General features: G+C 51.9%; 1 protein-coding gene across 3 annotated transcripts in view; it reads right to left on the bottom strand.

The window, feature by feature from the left end:
• Positions 1 to 715: 715 nt before the first annotated feature.
• DNMT1 (DNA methyltransferase 1) overlaps positions 716 to 22,194 on the bottom strand; it is a 45,825-nt gene continuing 24,346 nt past the window's right edge. For all 3 annotated transcript variants that reach the window (XM_064571418.1, XM_045863047.3, XM_064571421.1), the window contains exons 17-40: positions 19,446 to 19,564; positions 19,075 to 19,167; positions 18,322 to 18,473; positions 17,976 to 18,163; positions 17,689 to 17,872; positions 14,806 to 14,903; positions 14,444 to 14,591; positions 13,235 to 13,350; positions 12,849 to 13,053; positions 12,637 to 12,770; positions 11,321 to 11,494; positions 9,401 to 9,622; positions 8,160 to 8,352; positions 7,343 to 7,427; positions 7,034 to 7,162; positions 6,391 to 6,673; positions 5,929 to 6,070; positions 4,532 to 4,698; positions 3,942 to 4,119; positions 3,100 to 3,295; positions 2,628 to 2,794; positions 2,272 to 2,388; positions 1,342 to 1,432; positions 716 to 1,070 (exon numbers count right to left, since the gene is read on the bottom strand). In XM_064571418.1, the coding sequence (XP_064427488.1) occupies positions 1,036 to 1,070; positions 1,342 to 1,432; positions 2,272 to 2,388; positions 2,628 to 2,794; positions 3,100 to 3,295; positions 3,942 to 4,119; positions 4,532 to 4,698; positions 5,929 to 6,070; positions 6,391 to 6,673; positions 7,034 to 7,162; positions 7,343 to 7,427; positions 8,160 to 8,352; positions 9,401 to 9,622; positions 11,321 to 11,494; positions 12,637 to 12,770; positions 12,849 to 13,053; positions 13,235 to 13,350; positions 14,444 to 14,591; positions 14,806 to 14,903; positions 17,689 to 17,872; positions 17,976 to 18,163; positions 18,322 to 18,473; positions 19,075 to 19,167; positions 19,446 to 19,564 (3,616 nt within the window). In that variant the 3' untranslated portion in view covers positions 716 to 1,035. The remainder of the gene's footprint in view (positions 1,071 to 1,341; positions 1,433 to 2,271; positions 2,389 to 2,627; positions 2,795 to 3,099; positions 3,296 to 3,941; positions 4,120 to 4,531; positions 4,699 to 5,928; positions 6,071 to 6,390; positions 6,674 to 7,033; positions 7,163 to 7,342; positions 7,428 to 8,159; positions 8,353 to 9,400; positions 9,623 to 11,320; positions 11,495 to 12,636; positions 12,771 to 12,848; positions 13,054 to 13,234; positions 13,351 to 14,443; positions 14,592 to 14,805; positions 14,904 to 17,688; positions 17,873 to 17,975; positions 18,164 to 18,321; positions 18,474 to 19,074; positions 19,168 to 19,445; positions 19,565 to 22,194) is intronic.

Raw genomic sequence — 22,194 nt, 5'->3', positions numbered from 1 at the left:
TAGTCCCTTAGTAGGAAAGTAGTTTTTTAAGTTTTATGTTTGAACTAGGTTTAGTCCTCCACTCTTATGACTAAGACCTGAGGGGAAAGCGACAGCCGAAGGGCCACCAAGGGCGTCGTTTCCCCAGTATAGGTGGTAGGACGGGTGTTCCTCATCCCACCAGTGGTCCTCTGTCGTGGGTGCCGGTGACTAACACTTCTTTGTCTGCTTCTGCTTTGTTGGCATTTTACAGCAAGTCCTTTACCAAAGATAAACCAAGGAAAAGGTTTGTCTTAGAATTCAGTAGGACTGAATTAGGCTGAACGCCCAGGAAGCCTACCTAAAAGATCTAGTTTGTCTGTGGGTACCAGGCCACGGCTCCGAGCGACTCCTCTCTTTCTCCCCCATCCACTACACAGGGCTTCTACCCTCATGGTCACAAGATGGCTGCTGTACCACCAGCTATCCCCGTCCATTCTAGAGCAAAGAAGGGCTACACTGGGGAAGGCCAACGAAGACTGCTCCTTTAAAAGGTTTTCCTGGAAGCCACACTAACGAATTCCACTTGCGTCTCCTTGGACAGACCTGTCACAAGTTAACCCCCACCCCAAGCATGTACATGGCACACTTCGAGTGATCTAACTTCACACCGACACCTCCGAGGAGCCCACGCTCATCCAGACCCAGCTGAGAGTCAGCTGGAAGCTCCTCAGAAATCACAAGCCACCAGCCAGGGTGATTTATAGGAGAGATTTATTTGAAGAAATATTACAACATATAAAAACTACATAAAGTCTTAATTTCCACTCATACAGTGGTAGATTTGATATAACGCATAATAAAAAACTTTTAAAATCCAGAATGCACAAAGTACTGCACAGTTTGATCACTAAGTCATTAGTTGATAAGCAAACCTCACAGAACAGCTTCATGTCAGCCAAGGCCACAAACACCGTGAACGACACATTTGAACTGACAGATTGACATGTTAAAAATACAACATCAGTGCATGGTGGGGATCCCTGGTGCCAGAAACAAGGCGACGGGAGGGCAAAACTAGTCCTTAGTAGTTTCCTCCTCCTTGATTTTCACTAAAGAGAAATAAAAGGTAAAGTCACTGCAGAGCACACATACGACGTTACACTAAGGAACAGACAAGCGTAACAAACAGGCTAAGATCAAGGGCCGTGTTAACAGCCAGGTGTCGATGTTAATGGCCCATCAAACAAGCACCTGCAGCAGCTCGGGATGAACGTCCAGTGAGACTGCTCCCAGGTGTTCCCCAGAGATTCCCCGGCTGCCCTGGCTAGCGTCTGAGGAAAGGGCCCTGAGCCAACCGCACGCCCACTGCCCCCACCGTACCTGAGGCACTCTCTCGAGCTTTGGCCAACATACAGCGCTTGATCTCCAAGCCAATGGCTTTGGCCAGGGGCGGCGGCACAGCGTTCCCCACCTGCAGGAGGGAAGGAGGGAGATGCCTGGTGTGGCACGGCTGGGGTCAGCACCAGCCTCTTCTCAGAACGATGATGAGGGCACAAAGGCCCAGGTCTCCTGCTCACATGGGCCTGCAAAACCCTGCCACCAAGATGGCTCTGGGACCCTCCAACCAGCCCATCTTCACACCCCAAACCCCGTGTCAAGACCCACCCACAGAAGAACGGCCTTTAAAGGGCTTTAGAAAAGCTCAGATCCAGACATGGATGTCACCATGCTTCACTTCCGGCTAAGAGGGGTTGTTTCTAGAGAACAGGACTTCGGGGCGGGGGGAGGCAGGAGGTTTCTGCTATAAGCCCAGGCACTGTTGGCTTTGTGAGCCATGTGCAGGCATTACTTAGACGGAAATACATCCCCCCCTCCCCAGTCGGAAATACATTTAAGAAACAGCCAACTCAACACCCAAGGGATTGTTGGTTCATTCCCACCCTTCGCAACTGTGAGTTTTCACCGATGCACATTTACTCTGCTCCTTCACTGAAATTCAGTGCCCTGGAACTTTCCTTTGGGCTAAACCTGCCTCAGAGCTGTAAACAGCAACCGATGTGCTTAACGACAGCCTGACTTGCGAGCACCCTGGGCCCTAGGGACAGGGTCCCTCCTTCCTGCGGATACTGAGGCCGATCGGCCAACAAACTCCGGGTGCTCAGCGTCCCCTCAGAAGTGACCATGTGAGTCCTGCTTCTCCCTGGTCAGACAGAGCGGCCCCTCTCCCATCAGGGCCACTCTGTGTCAGACCCCGTTCGGCCCCTCCTCGAGGACAGAGAAAAAGCAGGCCGGGCCCCGCTCCCCACTGACCTGTCGGTGCTTATCTAGGATGTTGCCAAACAGCCGGTAGGTGTCCGGGAAGCCCTGGGAGCGGGCGCACTCCCGCACACTCACGACGCGGTGCTGCTCAGGGTGCAGGACGCGGCCCTGGGGGCGAAAGGGGAGGTGGGGAAGGGGAACGAAACTGGGCCCACCTGCCCTTTGGGGCAGGAGGAGGGAAGCTGCCCCACAGGAAACTCCAGCCTAGGCCTCGATGGCTGAGTCGGTCTCCATCAACACAGAGAGACAGGAGGTGGTGAGGCGTGCTAGCCTGTCATGGGCCGGCCCCACCTGCCAAGCCCATGCCTCGGTCCCCTCCCAGGCAGGACCCCAGTCCTCAGACCGACCTGCTTGCCCATGGGCTCAGGGTTGGTGACGGTGGTGCTGAAGAAGCCATCCCACTCCAGCCGTCCGTAGAGGCCGGCCCAGTGGTTGTGCCTGTTTCCAGTGTGGGGCAAGCACCAGGGGATGAGCGTGTTGAACTGTCTAGCCGCAGAGTCACAGGCTTTGCCCGCTAGAAGAGAGGGCTGCGATGAGACTGTGGTTATGGAACGGGAGGGACAGAGCAGCCAACAGTCCCCAGCCGCAGACAAAGCTTTTACGACTTCATGCGCTCAGCATCTATTTACAGCAGGGCCATCCAGGTTCGGCGTGTCTGTGCCTTGCCCGGGGCCTCAGGTCCGTGAGCGGCAGCCCCCAGTATCTCCTGCTGGGAGCCCCCCGTACCGCTGCGGGTGATCAGAAGATGAGGGGGCTGGGGCGGGTGGTTCAAGGTAAACCCAAGGGAAGCCCCACCCAGGGCACTGGCAGGGTCCCCACCTTCCACACAGGAGCAGACCCCGCGGAGGGCCCCAGTGCTGCTGCAGCCGTTCTTCTTATCATGGTACGTGTAGCGCAGCTTCCTGGCCATGGTGCCATCGGAGAGTCGCACCTCGATATTCGGCAGGTCGCGCCAGTCTGAGCCGGGGGCCAGAGGGATGTGCCGCATGCGGGCGGCCACCAATGCACTCATGTCCTGAAAATGCACAGCAGGGCCCACTGTCCGTCACTTCAATCAAGGAGCATTTAAGCACCCATGGTAGGCTGGGCACCACCATTCTCGGCACCGGAAACAGGAACCCCCAAGGGGTTTGTATCCCATTGTGGGAGACAAAACAGTAGCCCAAATCGACAACCTGGGGACTGCACGTGCCATGAAGGTAGCAGAGCAGGGACACGGAACAGCATGTGGGAGAGTGGGTGAAGGGCAAGCCGAGAGGGCTTCTCGGAGGTGGTGACAGGTGAGCAGAGCCCAGCAGGATCAGAGAACCAGCTAGAGGAAGAGCTGGGTTTGGTGCATCTGGGAGAACACACAGAACGCGGGCGGAAGAGACGAGGTCGGTCAGAGGGGCAGTGGCCAGACACCTGCTCAGGAAGAGCAGCAGCTCGGACGCTCTGTGACCACGTGCCGCTGCAGGGGGCATGAATGGGAGGCAAGAAGAGCAGGAAGCAAGGAGGTGAGGGCGGGAGCCAGCTGAGAGGATGCTGACTTAGGCTGAGCTGGACGGGGCCAGGCTCGGATCCTGCCTCCCACCCCGAGCCCTGGCTGGGCTCCAACACATGTTCCATTCTCACGAGGCCACTGGTGCGACCAGGCTGGCCCTGCTCGAAGGCACTGTTACCTTGCAGATGTGGTCCCTGAGGATGGGCTGGTACTGTGAGCCCCGGAGCTGCCTCTGGAACCAGGACTGAGGCTCCCCATTGTACAAGATCTCCAGTGCCGAGGCTCCATTCCGGACCTCAGGGAGGTCAGACATGGTGTCCCGCACGGTGATGGTTCGGAACGGGCCCGAGCTTAACCTGCAACAACACAGCAGACTGCTGACAACTCTGGGGACCCAGGCCACGACTGTCCCTCGTGCTACAGGTGCCACATCCTGACGGCTGGCACGGCCCCCTCCAGGGAGGACAACTAGCTCAGAAGTCAAAGGGCCGCCCAGGCTCATGAGGGCGGCATCCTTCTTAGACCCCGTGTACAAAGAAGACAAGCTGCGCTACGGGCTCTGCTCACGGCCACGACCGGGTCCAGCTGCTGCCCTGCGTGCAGCCCTCACCTAGAGGTCAGAGCACGACCAGAGGAGGTAAAGCGCTTGTGCGGCAGGCCCGCACCACGCTGCCTGCTCTGACACGTTCTGCTCAGCTCTGGCCTCTCGAGAGGCCCACCAACACCACACCTCCCAGGGAACACAGCAGGGCAAGGGGGGGCTCCCACCTGGTGATGTTGCTGACGAACTTCTTGTCGTCCACCACGACACTCAGCTGGCAGGCCCGCGGCGCGAACACGTGCAGTGGCTCTGGGAACAGGGGAAGCTTCTCTCCGGGAGCTGCGGCCAGGATGATGGCCCGCCTCCGCGTCTGGGCCACGCCGTACTGACCAGCCTGTGGAGCGCGCCAGGCACGCACAGTCAGGCGGGCACCTCCAGCTAGCCCCTAATTAACTCAGCAGGTTTACTCCTAACAGAAGTGGGACCAGATGAAAGACAAAGGATCCCACACGACGGCCACTAGTCCCTGGAGAAGGTGGGAGTAAACCATGCTGGCAATTCCAGCCAGCTCTTTCGAGAGCTCTACGTGGGATCCTGTGATCTCAGTGCTCGGGGAGAAGAGCAGGCAGAGAGCCAAGGAGCCCTGCCGCCTACCCAGCAGCAAGTGGTCACAAGCGCTGCCAACAAGGTTTGATGGGTGAGCCCAAGACCCAAGGAGGCTGGACCTGGGGGGGGGGGGGGCAGCCCAGCACCTCGCTCACGCAGACACGACCTCACTACCTTCCAGCAAGACTTTCCTCCCATTTTTGAGCATTGCTTCAGCTTTCGTTATGCCATTAGTTACTAAACAGGTATACACAGACTAGCTGCTTTGCAGATCAAGCCTAGTTCCCGCTGATCACCCAAAGTCTCTGTCCGTGCAGACAGAGCTACCAGTCACTCCCTGGAGTACGATCTTCCACCTTCTCCTGAGGTTCCTACGTGGGTACATTCACCCGAGAGATATTTTTGCTAACCGGTAACGGTTTAGTCTGTGCATCCTTCTGCACTTTTTTTTTTTTTAAATATTATTTATTTACTTGACAGAGAGAGAGAGCGAGAGCAGGAACACAAGCAGGGGGAGTGGGAGAGGGAGAAGCAGGCTTCCCGCCGAGCAGGGAGCCCGATGCGGGGCTCGATCCCAGGACCCTGGGATCATGACCTGAGCCGAAGGCAGACGCCCAACGACTGAGCCACCCAGGCGCCCCATCCTTCTGCACTTCTGGCTTCACCTACCCCCCATGGGGATCTATCTGCTACCTAGAGCTCCGCAGTTGACCACCAGCCTTCCCTCTCAAGAGAAAGGGGGTGGAAACACACGGCCCTCCTCAGGCACCAGAGGATGCGACTCTCAGAACCATAAGAGGTAGGCGGACTTACTGGCGCACCGGGTCTGTGCTCCCAGACCTGGATGCTGCCAGCTTTGCAGAGGCGGATGCAGGCCCCAGCTGCCACCTCCCCCACACTCACTGGCACATGTCACTGTAGTACAGGCCTGTCCCGTTCCACTCTATTTTCAGTTAGAAACCATGTGCCACAGTCCAGGGACCACCGAGCCCCTCCCTGCCCACAGCCGTCTGCCCACCTGCAACACGCCAAAGGTGCACTGATAGCCCATGCGGACGAGGCAGCGGAGAGTGAGCTTCAGGACCATGGAGCGCTTGAAGGAAACGAAATTCCGGACGTTCTCCAACAGGAAGTAGCGGGGCCGGTAGTAGTCACAGTAGCTGTGGGAGGTGGCAGAGACTACGAGGGTCATCCGCACGCACCAAACGAAGACCTACTCTACCAGAGGCTACACCCGAAGGCTCGAAGTTTGCTCGCTGGGAAGCTACACTCGCTGACTCTCCGAGTCTCTCTGCCAAAAGCCAGCTGTGAACTCCCTGGAGGCAAGGGCTGGGCGCCTCACCTGCACACACGGCCTCCAGCAGACACACCAGCTAACCCAGCGACCCTGCGCCACCAGCACACGTGCCGTCGCGGTGCCAGGGCGGGCTGTCTAGCCACCCTCAGGCAGCCCTGGGCGCGGGGCTTCTACTCCGTTTACCTGAGAAAGGAAACCACCAGGGAGTTCTTGAACTTGGAGTAGGTACGAGAGTTGAAGCGGTTCATGCCACTGAACCCTTGGCAAGGCGGCCCACCGCACAGCATCTCCACGTCTCCCTTCTGAGGCAGCTTTTGACCCCGGGAGTTGGTCGCCTCCCCGGCCATGACCAGCTTCAGCAGCACGTTGCAGTCCTCCGTGAACACCGTGGACCCAGGATTGTTCAGCCGAAATGCCTGGGCCGCAGGGTCCCACATCTCGATGGCCCACAGTGTTTCCGAGATGCCTGGGACATACAAGGACAAATGTGTGCCAAGAACCCCCTTGAATCACACTCGAGGCAGAACTGTGATCGGAGCCAGAAACGTCTTCCAGGTAGAACCTGCCTGATCCAGTTCTACTAGCCTTTTTTTTTTTTTTAAAGATTTTATTTATTTGACAGAGAGAGACACAGCGAGAGACGGAACACAAGCAGAGGGAGTGGGAGAGGGAGAAGCAGGCTTCCCGCAGAGCACGGAGCCCGAAGCGGGGCTCGATCCCACAACCCTGGGATCATGACCTGAGCTGAAGGCAGATGCTTAACGACTGAGCCACCCAGGCGCCCCCAGTTTTACTAGTTATGCAGAGAAACCCTCATGGTATTTACCTGCTTGGTGGAATCCTTCCGACAACCCCCCACAGCCAGAAAACACATCCAAGGTCCGCAGCTTAGGCAGTTTAATTTCTGTCTCTGGTTCACTCGGCTCACACGTTTGAGACTTTGCCCTGCCCTTCCCTGGAAGAGACAGGCCACAAGTTAGGTCAGAGCCCTAACCTGTTCTCCTTAAACCCTCATTTTGAATTCACAGCAGAGAATGATGTAACATCAGAAGCTGTGTTTTCATACCAAATGATTCATCAGTCCCCAAATTATGTAAGACAGACTTGAAGAGAACGGTGCAGAATAATGACATACCTTTACCCTTCCCTTTCCCTTTGTTTCCAGGGCTACGGGCATGGTTTGGAGGATCTTCAAAGGTTTTGTTCTTGGCATTATAGGCCTAAGAAGGAAAAACCACAACAGTCTGGCAGGGAAACACACTGGTCCCTTTTCTAACAAAGACACTTTAAGTTAATCTGATAAAGATCCACTTAATTTCTCCCTAATTATGGCCATAAGCAATTAGCCATCAATAAGAATACTTTGATTTTATTATGTTGGAAACGGGGAGGGGATGGGGGAGTTCTATGATACAATTATTTTGTGGCCAACTCTGGAATTCCTGCTATTCTAAGTACCTGGACTACTCATTCTAAAAATAGACAAAGTGATAATTGGGCCATCCACAGTGCAACATGAGGGAAACACAGGCGTGTATCAACTTCAGATGACCTAACACAGGAAGAGCCACGCTCAAACAATTTAAAAGCTATTAACTTAATTGACAGACTCCCAGATCCTTTCTCAGTCACCATTGCTCAGCCGTATAGACCTCACCTGGCCACAGACTCTGGGCGAAGGGACTGAGAGGCAGGGCTGAGTCCGCCAGGGATAGGGGCACCTTTCCGTAACTCACATTAAGACATTAATAGGGCTAGCAGAGGCCTCCTAGTAGTCTCCAAATAAACTGTAGGTGCATAAGGACTCTCAAATGTTACTTCTGGCTTAAGAAAGTGTTAAGTTCCAGAAGAACTTGAATACCGCAGATTCATACTCTGGGTATTTCCACTACTTTCTTGGAGGCTGGAACTTTGACCTGAAGCCCCTCCCTCCGATAAGTGCAGGGTACCACCTCAAGGAAGTAGAAGCGGTCTGGCCCCCCGGCAGAGAAGTCCTGGAGGCACCCAGGCAGGTCCTCCCCATACTCCACAGTACAGCGGCCCTGCACGGCCTTGAAGTCCACCACCACCTCCTCATCGCTCCAGTAAAGCAGGTTGATGTCTGAATGGTAACTTGCTGGGGTAGACTTGTGGGTGTTCTCTGGCCTGAAAATGGAAGCGTCTTGGTTAGCAATTCTCTTTTGCTGTTAACTAACAAAAGAATTAAACGGCACCACATTTCTGGGGGTGCTCAGAAAACCAACAGGTAAAGACCACAACCCCATTAGGTCAACTTGATTTCTATCCCCCTTCACTGACACGACCAACAGAGTGACTCCTTGCCATGAACTCAGCGTGGGATTTGCTGTCTCCTTCACCACAAAGGACAGCTGCCTGTTGCCCGTTAAGCATCTAGAGCTTCCTTCTCTTGCCTATACTAGCCAGACTTCTCATTTCTTTTCTGCTAATACAAATGATTACTACAAAGACTTTAAAAAGTCTTTGATATACATTATTTAAGTGAAACAACCTTACACCCATTTCTGATTATTTTCTGGTTAGCTCCTAACCACTAGGAGTTACTAGGATCCCAGAAGCAGACTGATTGAAGCCAAGAACTTGGGAAAAGGACAGAGAGAGGGGAACCCCAGAAACAGGAAAGGACACCTGGGAAGAACAGGAGGAGAGAATGGGAAGGGTCGGGGAGAGGGGGCAGAACTCAGACAATCCTAAATAGATGGCAGAGCCCAGGACATTCCACCCGACTTTGTCACACACTTGACTTCTGTGTAAGGATTTCTCTGGGGGAGAGAACTCTGTCGCTTTAAAATAAAAGTTTAGGGGCACCTGGGTGGCTCAGTTGGTTAAGCAGCTGCCTTCGGCTCAGGTCATGATCCCAGGGTCCTGGGACTGAACCCCACATTGGGCTCCCTGCTTGGTGGGGTCTGCTTCTCCCTCTCCCTCTGCCCCTGCTCACTCTCACTCGTTCTCTCAAATAAATAAAATCTTTAAAACAATAAAAAAAGTAAAATAAAACAAAGGTCTAAAGCAAGGCTATGAAATATAATTAAGTCACTGTCAGCACCCACCAGATAATGAGAAACACTTAGAAAAACAGCTATCTCTACCAAAGTCTTAAAATATCACTGTTACAACCCCATTTCAGACTTCTAGAAGAGCGTGGCCTCCTGGAAGAGCAGAGGCCTTCACCGACCTGTAGAATTTGTTGACTCTGATCTTGATGTCAGTCTCGTTGGGCCTGCCATTGCTCTTCTTGATACAGAAGATTTCTTTTATTCGGCCAATTCGATATGGCTCAGGGGCATCCAGGTTACTGCCTTTGATGTAATCAGAGTACTTCCGGTAGTGTTCTGGATATAAATCTTCGTCCACAGGCTCCTTCCGTGGGCGTTTCACGGGGCTGGACAGCTTGATACTGCAGAGAAGCAAGCATTACGCATAACCGAACATGAAACCATAAAAAGCAATTACCTCAGCCTGCCTTACCAGCCAGGAACTACTACTTAATTCGAACACCTTATAAACTAATGCAGCTAAGTGCCCCAAGATTTACAGAGAAATATGAAATCTCACCCATAGTTTAAAATGAGCATTCTCAGGGCACCTGGGTGGCTCAGTGGGTTAAGCATCTGCCTTCAGCTCAGGTCATGATCCCGGCGTCCTGGGACTAAACCCCACATCAGGTTTCCTGCTCAGCGGGGAGTCTGCTTCTCCCTCTCCGCGCCCCCCCCCCCCGCACCACCCACTCGTGTGGGCTCTCAAATAAAATCTTTAAAAAAATAAACGAGCCTTCTCCATCTGTGCACTGCTGGCTGACACTGCTTGAATCTGCCCAGCTCCCGGCCACATGGCAGGACTGCACTTCCTGGCCTGTGACTCATTCTGCTCAATGAGTGTGAGAAAGGACACACAAGCACTTCCAGGCGGGAACGCTAAATTGCCAGGAGAGCCTCCAGGACGCTTTCCCTTGGCTCAGACTGGCAGCTCCGAGAAGGCAGTGGTTCCATCAGCTCAGTTCCGAGTGACCCAACCCGTCAGGTGCCCTGTTGAACCATGACGGACACACAGTAAAGGCAAGAAGGCAACCTCCCCATTTGTGGGCTTGTTCCCAAGGCACAACCTGTGCTCTCCTGACAGGTGCTGACCTGGAGGTGATGCTGCAAAAGGCACGGGGTGGAGACTCGTGGTCTGGGCAAGCCGAATTTGGCCTGCCTACTGAGGTACAGCTGGTCACTTTCAAGGCTGTCCTGAGGAGGGCAGCTGCCATGCTTTCCCACCACGCCCCCTTAGTCTGACAGGTTCCAGAGGGGGCCCCGAGCACGGCGTGGACGCTTGTGTCGTGCAGCGAGCACCTGGGCACACAGCACCTTGGGCACCCTCTCCAACGCACCAAGGACAGCGGGGCTAAAGGGGGCTACATGCACAACTGCCCGAGGCCGGAAGTCCCCTGCCCTCTGTTCTGTAATTCACAGTAACTGAACGGAGGGTGGGGACTGGGTTCTAACTGGGACTTTAGGAAAATGTACTGCAAGTCGGAAAACAGAGAAGTTCGGACAGTGCTGGTTGTAAACGCAACCCCACGCTAGTTCTTAGAACAAAGACTCGATCAAGTGTGGAAATTCCTCGGCTTTATTTGTCCCCAAAGAGCCCCAACCCTCTGATATGCAGAGTCTCGATACTTCTAGGTAAATGGGATTGCAACTCCCGTTCATTCAGTCTTTACTCTAGGCCAGGCACTGGGCTAACTAAGTGCTTTCCGTTCAACTCACTTCATCCTAAGAGCCGGGCAGGCGACACCGTCCTCCCGTGGAACAGTCAGGGACTGAGAGGAGAAGGTCTCCGCCCCAAAGCCTCACGGCTGGGCAGGGCCCCACCATGGGTACTAGCGCCCCCTTAGCCGGTGCATCCTTGGGCTGCCTTCAGGCTTACAGCTTCACTCTGCAGTGACCTAGCCGCATTCTACACGGGAGAGCTGGCCGTCGATGATCACCAGGTACTACGGTGACAGTTCAGGCAGCAGCTAGTCCTCGGGGTCCAGGGTGGGGGACATCACAAAGCCAACCCTGTACTGGTCCAGAGCTTATGGCCCTGACAGGGCAGAGCAGGCACTCACTTGAACGTGAAGGCCTCGGGGAGGAGGTACACGCCATCACCCACTCGATACTGGATGCCGTTCTTGGTGGCCGAGCTGTAGAGAACCCGGGTGTCCAGGTCCTCAAGCTGTTCCAGGACCCTGGGAATTTCTTTTTGCCTCATTTCAGCCAGACGGGCACAGCTTACACAGAACCTGAAGGAGTGAAGGACAAAAACAAAAGGCCCTGAGCTGGTTGGTAGCGGCTGCAGCAACAACAACCAGTGGCCTAATCCAAAGACTGATGACCAACAGAAAATATTTGTAGATACTTGAAGGAAGCAGCTTTCCTGTAGTTTACACTTTGGAAAACACTTACTTGGGACCAAAGATATAACACAAGAAAATGACAAGTCAACTCCACTTTCGAGTATTTGATATAAAAACCCTAAGATGGGGCGCCTGGGTGGCTCAGTCATTAAGTGTCTGCCTTCGGCTCGGGTCCTGACCAAGCCCCGCGTCGGGCTCCCTGCTCAGCGGGAAGCCTGCTTCTCCCTCTCCCACCCCCCTGCTTGTGTTCCCTCTCTCACTTGTCTCTCTGTCAGATAAATAAAATCTTCAAAAAAAAAATTTTAAAAAATAATAAAAACCCTAAGACAAAACAAAACAAAACCCCTAAGACAAACAGAATGTAGAACACGGTAACGAATACACCACAAGCAAAAATGCAGAGTGGCTCAGTCAGAACTCCATGTTGAAGGAGTCTCCTACCATTCTCTCTATAGGCTGAAAAGCTAGCTGGTAAAATTCATTATTTCTCATCAATAAGCCCATAAAGGGCTTATATAGACATGGCCTTCACTGGAGATCAAGTCAAAAGGCAGCAGCAGGCCGACGGGAGAAACCCCAGAAGCACGTAAGGCAGCCTCCCAGCCTTCACCCCATCAGCCTCGCTGCGGCTGGAGGGGCGCCAGTGCCATGCTGAGTCCAAACGGCGAGATACAGAGGTTACAAGGGAAGGCACGGGGCACTGAACACCTAGAGAAAATTTTATAAAGCCTCCCTAAGAGCAGTCACTCACCAGTTAGAATAAAGCAGCATCAGAGGTATCACTTATGAAAGAAAACCTCTAAGAAACACAAAGAAACATGAAAGGTCTGTAGCACAAAGGCCGAGAAGCACACAAAAACACACATTCTGCTGCCGGATGGGAGAGCTTCTCACGAAGGTAACTCCGCGCCCGGGCCGTCCATACACTTAAAGCAACCGTGACCAAGTCGGGCTGGTGTTTGATGAGCGGGGGAGAAAAACCCGGCCAGACAGCAGCACATGAGAGTCAGTGGCCGGCCCGCACTCACTTGTACTTGTTCTCCTCTGTTGGCTGGGTTTTCGGAGGGGACTCAAATCTCGCGTAGTCTTGATCATACCACAGCTGGTAGAAGTAGGTCTTTCCGTCATCCTCCGTTATCAGAGCCTCAGGATCCATGCCTCCCTGTGAGCACAAAGACCCGGTGTCAGCCATGACCCCACGCAGGGAGGGAAGTGCACGCGAGGGGCGCTGGGCACTCACCTCCAAGGCCCAGTTCTCCGACGGAGCTTTATAGACGACCTTCACCTTGCTGTGGATGTACGAAAGCTGCATGTCCTCACATTCATCCACCAGGAAGAGCTCCAAGGGGTCCGACGTGGCTCCGAGGACTGTGTCTGTCCCGGCGCAGAACCAGTGGGCATGAAACATCTGCCCATTGCTGCTGTCCTCCCACAGCGCAGTGACCCTGGAGTCCGAAGAAAGTCACTCACCTGACTGGCAAATCTGGACTGAATCTACTTAGGGCAACTTGTGTTTTCTTTTTGCAATTAGCCTAGCAAAGAGCCGCTGCTGCGCTCCATACATAAGCATCTCCTAGCTGTCTAAGAGAATGTGTGCTGAATTCAAGCAAAGGAAAAGGTACAAACCTTGCTAAATATAGCGGTTTTGAGGAGTCATCTGGAATAACAGAGACACAGTCCCCCACTTCCAGGGTTTCTGAGTCGATGCAAACCTTCTTAAAGTAATTCTTCTTCCCATCAGTCTGAAAACAAGAGCTTCATTTCAGGTGAGGATGGGTTTGAAGGTCCAGTCTCTGCTTCACCTACCTGTTCCTATTACTTTGCATAAAAGCCTAATTCCTAATAATTTTGTTAAATCACGAGCCTCTACCAACCTGGCTACTACAGAAAACATCTACCTCCCTTTGCTGGAAATCTGCATGAAGAGCACTCACATTGCCTCTTCGTCAGCCCTGCCCTTCAGTGTCAGCAGCAAAGCAGATTCCAGCATTTGATTTTAACTAGCACCGGTCCCAACTCCTCGCACCAAGGTCCTAAGGCCACATCCCAGCCCCAACTCCTGTCAGCCACGAGGACCTACTTCTCCCACCAGGAAAGCTAGTTTCCCCCTGAGGGCCTCTGCCCCGCCTCTCCCCCACATCTTTGTGAGGCTGGTTCCTCGCCAACCTTCTGAGTCTCAGCTCAGAGGCTGCCTCCTCGGGAAGCCCCCAAGGGCCCAACCTCCCTCCAGCCCTGCACCCGCTGGACAGTCCATGTGCCTATTCTCCTGTCCTAGAGGATCAGCACCACAGCACAGAGGCTTAGCCACGTCCAGGCCTACAGCAGCATCTGGCAGGGGTAGGCCTCACGCTACAGAGTGGATCTTCGGCTTACAGATATCAAGGAAGCAGTGCTAAAGGAAAGGAAAGCTCTCCAGCTTTGGTAAAGGTTGTGCCTTAGATAGAGAACAGACAATCACAGAACGACAGGGAGGCAATCTGCTAGTGTCGCAAAAACCCCCACGCCCAGGCCAGAGTGGGGGCAGTGATGGCTCTCTTTGAAACAAGCTTTGAAGGAGAACCAGCCTGACACCCCCAGGACAGTGTCAAATGCCCACTTTGGAATGTTAGGAGTCTTTGGGCACACAACAAAAACAAACAAACAACAAAAAAAAACATTTCTGGTGCATGGCCAAGGGCCTTGGCCTCTCCCATGGGCCCTGCTCTTCTCATAGGCAAATGAGCAGGTTTCTCCGCTCCAGGGCTCAGGCTGCTGAAGCGGTTTGGCAGTTATACAGAGGGGACAACTCTTTTCTCAGAGGTGTGACAATAAGAAGAGAAGCTTCTCCAGAATTACCTTAACAGCGTCTCCAACCCAAGAGATCCGATTCTTGTTCTGTTTCTTTTTCTTCCCCTGATGCATTTTTTTGGGTGATGGCATCTCCGGAATATTGTCATCGACTTCTTCATCGTCATCTGCCTCCTTCATGGCCATGTTGGGGCATCTATAAAGTCACGTGTTATAAGCAAATCCCCTTTCATAATAAAGTAAAACCTACTGGGGATGTTTTAGTCAGATAACGGGGACAGGCCGGTGACAACGCTAGACAAGGGAAGGCTGCCTGCTCTGGATAGCTCAGCCCACCTGTCCTGTGCAAAGCTCATCTGCCACCAGCTGGCATTGTCCTCTGCTACAAGGACGGCATCAGCCAAACCTACCTCCTCTCTTGGCAAGCCTGTTTGCTCCGTCCGCTACCACCAAACTTAACCATATCTTTACAGGCTTTACATTGTCCACATTCGGGCTGTTGACAAACCTAAAAAGTTTTAAGAAGTGAATGAAACGGCCATTAGTAACCATTGGTAACCATTTTTTCGGTGAATTACAATTTAAAAAAAATTGTATTTAGCCTCATTAGGTGAAGTATGAGAAGTAAGTTCAGAACAAGATCCCATTCACACCCTCCAGGTTAGCAAATTTAAAAAGCAGGGCATGGGTTGGGACGAGTGCAGAGAAATGAGAGCTTGCAAAGCTCAAAGGATAAGCCAGCACCACCACTTTGGAGTTTTCTAGACCAAAGTTAAACCTATAAAGCGCACCCCAGCAATTCTGCTTTTACGTAGAGACGGTCACAAGAAACCTCATTCAAGGACACTGCCACAGCATTAAACAGGGATAAGCTGGGATATTCATATAATGAAACACTATTAAATAATCAAAGTGAGTCGGGTGCCTGGGTGGCTCAGTTGGTTGGGCGACTGTCTTCGGCTCTGGTCATGATCCTGGAGTCCTGGGATCGAGTCCTGCATCAGACTCCCTGCTCGGCGGGGAGTCTGCTTCTCCCTCTGACCCTCCCCCCTCTCATGTGCTCTCTCTCAAATAAATAAAATCTTTAAAAAAAAAAAAAATTGGGGGCACCTGGGTGGCTTATTCGTTAAGCGACTGCCTTCAGCTCAGGTCATGATCCTGGAGTCCCGGGATCGAGTCCCACATCGGGCTCCTTGCTCAGCGGGGAGTCTGCTTCTCCCTCTGACCCTCCGCCCTCTCATGCTGTCTCGCTCTCATTCTCTTTCTCAAATAAATAAATAAAATCTTTAAAAAAAAAAAAAATTGGGGGCGCCTGGGTGGCTTATTCGTTAAGCGACTGCCTTCGGCTCAGGTCATGATCCTGGAGTCCCGGGATCGAGTCCCACATCGGGCTCCCTGCTCAGCGGGGAGTCTGCTTCTCCCTCTGGCCCTCTGCCCTCTCATGCTCTCTCGCTCTCATTCTCTCTCTCAAATAAATAAAATCTTAAAAAAAAAAAAATTGGGGGCGCCTGGGTGGCTCAGTTGGTTAAGCTACTGCCTTCGGTTCAGGTCATGATCCTGGAGTCCCTGGATCGAGTCCCGCATCAGGCTCCCTGCTCAGCGGGGAGTCTGCTTCTCCCTCTGACCCTCCGCCCTCTCATGCTCTCTCGCTCTCATTCTCTCTCAAATAAATAAATAAAATCTTTAAAAAAAAAAATTGGGGGCGCCTGGGTGGCTTACTCGTTAAGCATCTGCCTTCAGCCCAGGTCATGGTCCCAGGGTCCCGGGATCGAGTCCCGCATCGGGCTCCCTGCTCAGCGGGGAGTCTCCTTCTCCCTCTGACCCTCCCCCCTCTCATGTGCTCTCTCTCATTCTCTCTCTCAAATAAATAAAATCTTAAAAAAAAAAAATTGGGGGCGCCTGGGCGGCTTATTCGTGAAGCGACTGCCTTCAGCTCAGGTCATGGTCCTGGAGTCCCAGGATCAAGTCCCACATCGGGCTCCCTGCTCAGCGGGAAGTCTGCTTCTCCCTCTGACCCTCCGCCCTCTCATGCTCTCTCACTCTCATTCTCTCTCTCAAATAAATAAATAAAATCTTAAAAAAAAAAAAAATCAAAGTGAGTCAACTAGATCTAACTGCATCAACACATAACAGGTGGAAATACCAGTTGTGTGTACTTAAGAAGCTCTGAAAACTGCATATACATGTGTTAAATGAAAAGAATAAAACCAAAAGAATGTTGAGAACATGTGAATTCCTGTTAATGAAACAAAAGAAAAACACAGTCCAGCAGGCAGTGTGAACACAGGTTCTAAAGGCAGCTGTGGTATTTTTGCATCCGAGTTTTTGTCCAAAATAAGCCAAGTACAGGCGGACCTCAGTTCCAGGCCACCACAGTAACATGAGCCGAATGAAGTTTCTGGTTTCCCAGTGCAGATGAAAAGTTATGTTTACACTACACTATAGTCTGTTAAATGTGTTATTAAATAGCTTTAGGTCTTAAAAAAAAAAGGATATTCTTTAAAAATTATTTATTGCTAAATATATGCTAACCATCATCTGAACTTTCAGCAAACTATAGTCACTGGTCACAGATCACCATACATATGATGAATAAGTTTGAAATACTGCAAGAATTACCAAAATGTGACAGACTCAGAGTGAGAAAATGCTGTTGGAAAAATGGCACCAATAGACTTGCTCAACGCAGGGTTGCCACAGAATTTCGATTTTTAAGAAACCAAACCCCCAAAACCCAAAATTACACACAAAAAACCCCAAAAAATGCAGTATCTGTGAAGTACAGTAAGACAAGGTATGCCTGTAGTAGATACCAAAATATCTCCGCTCTAGGTGACTGGAGAAATTAATCCCCCTAATCCTGAGTGAAGTAAACATAAGAATTCAGAGGAAGAGAGGGCTTTTAAAAGGCCTCAAATCTATTTTGGATAGAGTCCCCACTTTCCTGGGAGACAAGAAGGCTCCGGGGAGGATGTCCTCCCCGCCAGAAGTGGCAGCAGCACCTCTGAGGGGTAATGCCTTCCTCTGCACTCACCCAGGCTGCTAGACACAGTGCGATCGGGACAGAGCAACGCCACCCGGGAGGCCAGCCTCTTTAGTGACAGCAGCATTAACAGCCAGGTGCCCAAGCACACCTCTTTGCACAGCTGTCCGGTCAATCTGTCTGTCCCATGAGGCATGCAATCCCCCCCAGGTAACTTTGTTTTCGGGGTGACATTTGAGCAGGGAGAGTCTCAAGCCAGAAGAAAGAAGTTCTTCAGATTACACAGGGAGCCCAGCCCAAGTGAGATTACCTCACAGACGCCACACCGCCGGCGTTTGAAGGCATTCTCCTTGTCTTCTTTGTCATCTTTCTCGATTTGCTCTGCGAAGAAAGTGTCAAAGATCTGGTAGACCAGCTTGGTAGTGGTGGCTTTAGTGGGGCCTTTGTCCTTCTCTTTGGCAGAATGCCCGATGGTCCGACGTCTTTCAGCTCGCCTGGGACAGAAGTTTCCATCGTGTCAGTGGGCTGGGGAGGAGCGCCCATGACACTACCTTCTCTGGTCTCATGTCTTCAGTTTTATTCCTGCCGCATCCTTACCTTTTTCCTAGGGTCACCCCAGCCAACTTGATCAGGTCTCTCATGCAAGGGGTCAGAAAGATGGGCTGCTCATCACTGTCCCCAGCCTCATCATAACTTTCTACTTGTTCTACCACAAACTGGGCATGTCGAAGGAGAGAATCCTCTGTGAATCGATTCAGGTTGAGCACAGAAGGAGGAACAGTGGTCTTTAAGAAAAACATCAGAAGTTTCTCTTAGGCTTAAGCAAAACTGTTCTAATAAAACTGAAAAATGGTTTCTCATTGAGATGTGAGTTTTCTAGCAACATCTATGCAGCATGTAAATAGGCATGAATCCCAGGTCACAAAGACCCTGAACCTCTCACCTCAATCTTATTGATCAAGTCTTCATAGGTTGAGTCTGGGTTGCTCTGCAGGAACTCAACCACGATCTTACTTATGTAGATCTTCTCCTGCATCACGCTAAACAGTGGTGCATACTCTGGGTTGGGATCCATCAGAATATATTCGGCAAAAGCTGAAGTAAACAAATTTTAAGAAGTGGTTTGAATCTAATGGCAACTATGATGGCCAAAGGGCAGGGATGAGTCTATGAAGACCATGGAATAGTCTAAGTCGTTCCATACGCAAAAGTCAACAAAATGCGAAGTACATTCAGAGTGAACTCGTTCAGAAGTGGTCTAAGACAGCTAGAGAACGGGGGTGCCTGGCTGGCTCACTCAGTAGAGCATACAACTCGATCTCAGGGTTATGAGTTCAAGCCCCACGTTGGGTGTAGAGATTTCTTAAATAATATCTTAGAGACAGCTAGAGAATAGGAGACTGGCCAAGTGGCCTTATTTTGGCTCATCTTTCTTTTTGGAATTCAGTCTGGGTTTGAGCTATAACAATAGGACCTGCTCTCTCTTCTAATTGGAGGGTCAGTTCCAGAGCCAGCTGTAACTCCTAGAAAAGTCATCCTATTGGAACCCGACCTAGTTCCCACACAGTCACAAGTTAGTCACGTGCTGTTCATGTGAGCCTGAGGCATCCCACCAGAGCCCAACCAAGCCCCAGGGAGGACAGGAATGAAGGTCCCCTCAGATCCCATTATAGTCCCCGACTGGCCACATACTTACAAGTGCTGAAGCCAATGAGCGCCTTTTCACCTCCATCAAAGCCAGTGATCCACCATTCGTTTATAGGGCCAAGATTTTTGCCATTCACACCACCTAAGAGAAGAAAAAGAAAGTTTCCTGAAAAGAAATGAACTAAGAGCTAGGACTCCCATCAAACCCCAGAAGGGTCAGTGGCACTGAGTGCCCCCGAGCTGACAGCTCTCATCAGCCAAAGCGGGCAGCCCGCAGAGCCAGCGAGTGTGCTAACAGCTGTCCACAGCACGTCTTAAGTCCCAACCTGAAGAAGAGTAGTTGCAGCTGAGTACTGCTTTGGAGGTGAGCTTTGTTTTTAAGATCTCTGTCCCACACAGAACCTGGAGCGTCCCACTTACCTTCAAGAGATGGGTCATCATCATATATTGGCTTTGCATAACCGGAGAAGAAGAGTTCAACGTTCTTCTCAATGAGGCCGGTGTCGATCGGGCACAGGTGACCACGCTTACAGTACACGCTAGACAGGCAACAGAGAGCCGTTACCAGCCGACCGCTGAAGGCAGTAGTGGTGCAGAGTTCCGTTCAGACACAAGGTGACGGGCCCAGGTGCAAGTCCTAGACTCCTACCCTTCCGGTTGCCGGAACACTAGATCAGCACAGTGTCCCCACCCCAACGGTTCTACCCGACTCTCCCACCTGTGCATCAAGAGGACCTTGGTGTCTGCAGACCTAGATGTCTACAAGGGTGACACCAGGAGAGTGGTGAGTCTTACAGCGGGAGGACAGGAAACCTCATAAGGGAGCAGTCACTACATCTTCCCTCAGCGTATCGCCAACAGAGAAACACTGGCTTCTCAGACCTGTTCCACCCAGAGTCGTGCAACCATCGCCTCCATCTAGCTCCAAAACGTTTTCACTGACCCAGAGAAAAACCCCTCTGGTAAGCAGACACTGCTGCCTAGTCTGTCCCTGCCCCTGGCAACTCCCCACTCTTGTTTCTCTGCATTTACCTATTCACGCTATTTCATACATGGTTACGTGTTACAGGAGTTTCACCTCAAAAAAAAAAAAAAAAGGCGTAATAAAGCATACTATATAATAACATGAAAGTAGTACAAAGAGGGGTGCCTGGGTGGCTCAGTTGTTGGGCGTCTGCCTCTCCCTCTCCCACTCCCCCTGCTTGTGTTCCCTCTCTCACTGTGTCTCTCTCTGTCAAATAAATAAAATCTTTAAAAAAAAAAGGGGGGGGGGGCGCCTGGGTGGCTCAGACGGTTGGGCGTCTGCCTTCGGCTCAGGTCGTGATCCCAGGGTCCTGGGGTCAAGCCCCGCATCGGGCTCCCTGCTCCGCGGGAAGCCTGCTTCTCCCTCTCTCAATCCCCCTGCTTGTGTTCCCTCTCTCGCTGTGTCTCTCTCTCTGTCAAATAAATAAATAAAATCTTTAAAGAAAAAAAAAAAAAGAAAGTAGTACAAAGATATGGGAAGGACAGACTTCTGCCTCATTCAGAGGGTTAAATCTCAAGCTTGAAGGCATCCACAGTCCTACCACCCAAATGCCAAACTTCAGAAGAACATGAAATCAGAGAGAGTGTGTGTGTGGGCGGGGGGGGGGGGGGGGTCCTTTCTGTTCAGGCCAGCCTCAAAGACTACTTTCTGCACCAGAGGTACCATCTCATCCCTCCAAGGCCCAGGCAGGCCACACAAAATCTGCAGCTCTCGAGAACACCACCCTCCACCATGATCCCATAGCCTAGGCCCTTAGAAACCAGAAATCCTCATCCTGAAATCTCACAGAACTTAATGAAAACATGAACATCTTGAGTTAAACTCCCCTACTACGTGCCAGTCATGATAGACATGGGTCATACTCTGCCCTCAGGACTTAAGCCCAGTGGGCTACATGGACACTTATCAAGGGAAAACAGGATACTGTGGACCTACAGAAGAGGAAGAAATAGTGCCCAGCCCGACAAGCTGTCCATAGGCCCTCTTGGTAGGCGTGATATCAGGGAGAAGTTCTAAGTTCCAGGCAGGGGCAGGACTCACTAGTTCATAGTATGGACCCTGCCCTGGACTTGTTTCCGCTTGCCACTTTCAGCCCAAGTACCAGAGGTCGGCAGAGTCCCTAAATAACTCAGGCAGTCTGGCTCCAATGGCCCGAGGCTAAGAAGCACATTATCCCTGGGAAGTGTGTATTTAGTGCCACCACCCCACCGTACAGGAAGGAGTCTACAGCAGATCCCTCTCAAGGAGGGAGCCAAGAGACCCCAAGCTCTGACGTTCCTGACTACAGCAGCCCTGGCTCCAGCTCCTGATCCTCTCCTGAGCGTCGGTCCTGGGAGACACAACAGGGAGACATGAGCATATCAGTGATATCAGCTGTATCAACACAGCATGTTTCACCGGCAGAGCTGAGGGCCAGGCCTTGAGGATCACTGGTAGGTGGACAGCATCCTGACACAGATCAGGACCCTGATCATGTTGGAAAGGAAGATACAGCCAACCACCGACCACAGGAAGCATGAAATGTGCTGCAGAAGAAACCTACTGGGGATCTTGTCTGAGGGCAAGAGAACCCCTAACCTGCTATGGGGCAGGGGTGTCATGGAAGTGATGCCCACCTGAGGCTAACAGGTGTGATGGAGGCAATCCACCCCCACCATTCTCCATAGGAAGGGGAAAAGCACCTGCCAAGGCCTGAAAGAAACTGGGCTAGTCCTGGATTCAAGCCATTTCCCACAAAGTGAAGCCTCAGAGTAACTGCAGCCCCAGCGAGAAGGAGCTGAATGGAACAGAGGGTGCTGAAGAACATGGAGACTCTGCGTACTCAAAGGTTTGTTTGAACCTTGCCAAAGGCACAGTCCAGATGCCAAGACCTTCACTCAGAAAGCTCAGGGGTCAGGGGTGCCTGGGTGGCTCAGTCGTTGAGCGTCTGCCTTCGGCTCAGGTCATGATCCCAGGGTCCTGGGATTGAGCCCCGCATTGGGCTCCCTGCTCCGCGGGAGGCCTGCTTCTCCCTCTCCCACTCCCCCTGCTTGTGTTCCCTCTCTCACTATCTCTCTCTCTGTCAAATAAATAAATAAAATCTTAAAAAAAAAAAAAAAAGAAAGCTCAGGGTCATTGCCACAGCCTGCAAAGCCCTGCAGGATC

This window comes from Mirounga angustirostris, unplaced genomic scaffold (assembly GCF_029215605.1).
Source record: "Mirounga angustirostris isolate CCGP_5_RB_7025 unplaced genomic scaffold, mMirAng1.0.hap1 SCAF_1, whole genome shotgun sequence".
Taxonomy (NCBI): domain Eukaryota; kingdom Metazoa; phylum Chordata; class Mammalia; order Carnivora; family Phocidae; genus Mirounga; species Mirounga angustirostris.
The sequence above is the reverse complement of the archived record's forward strand: the minus strand, read 5'-3'. Positions and strand labels throughout refer to the sequence as shown.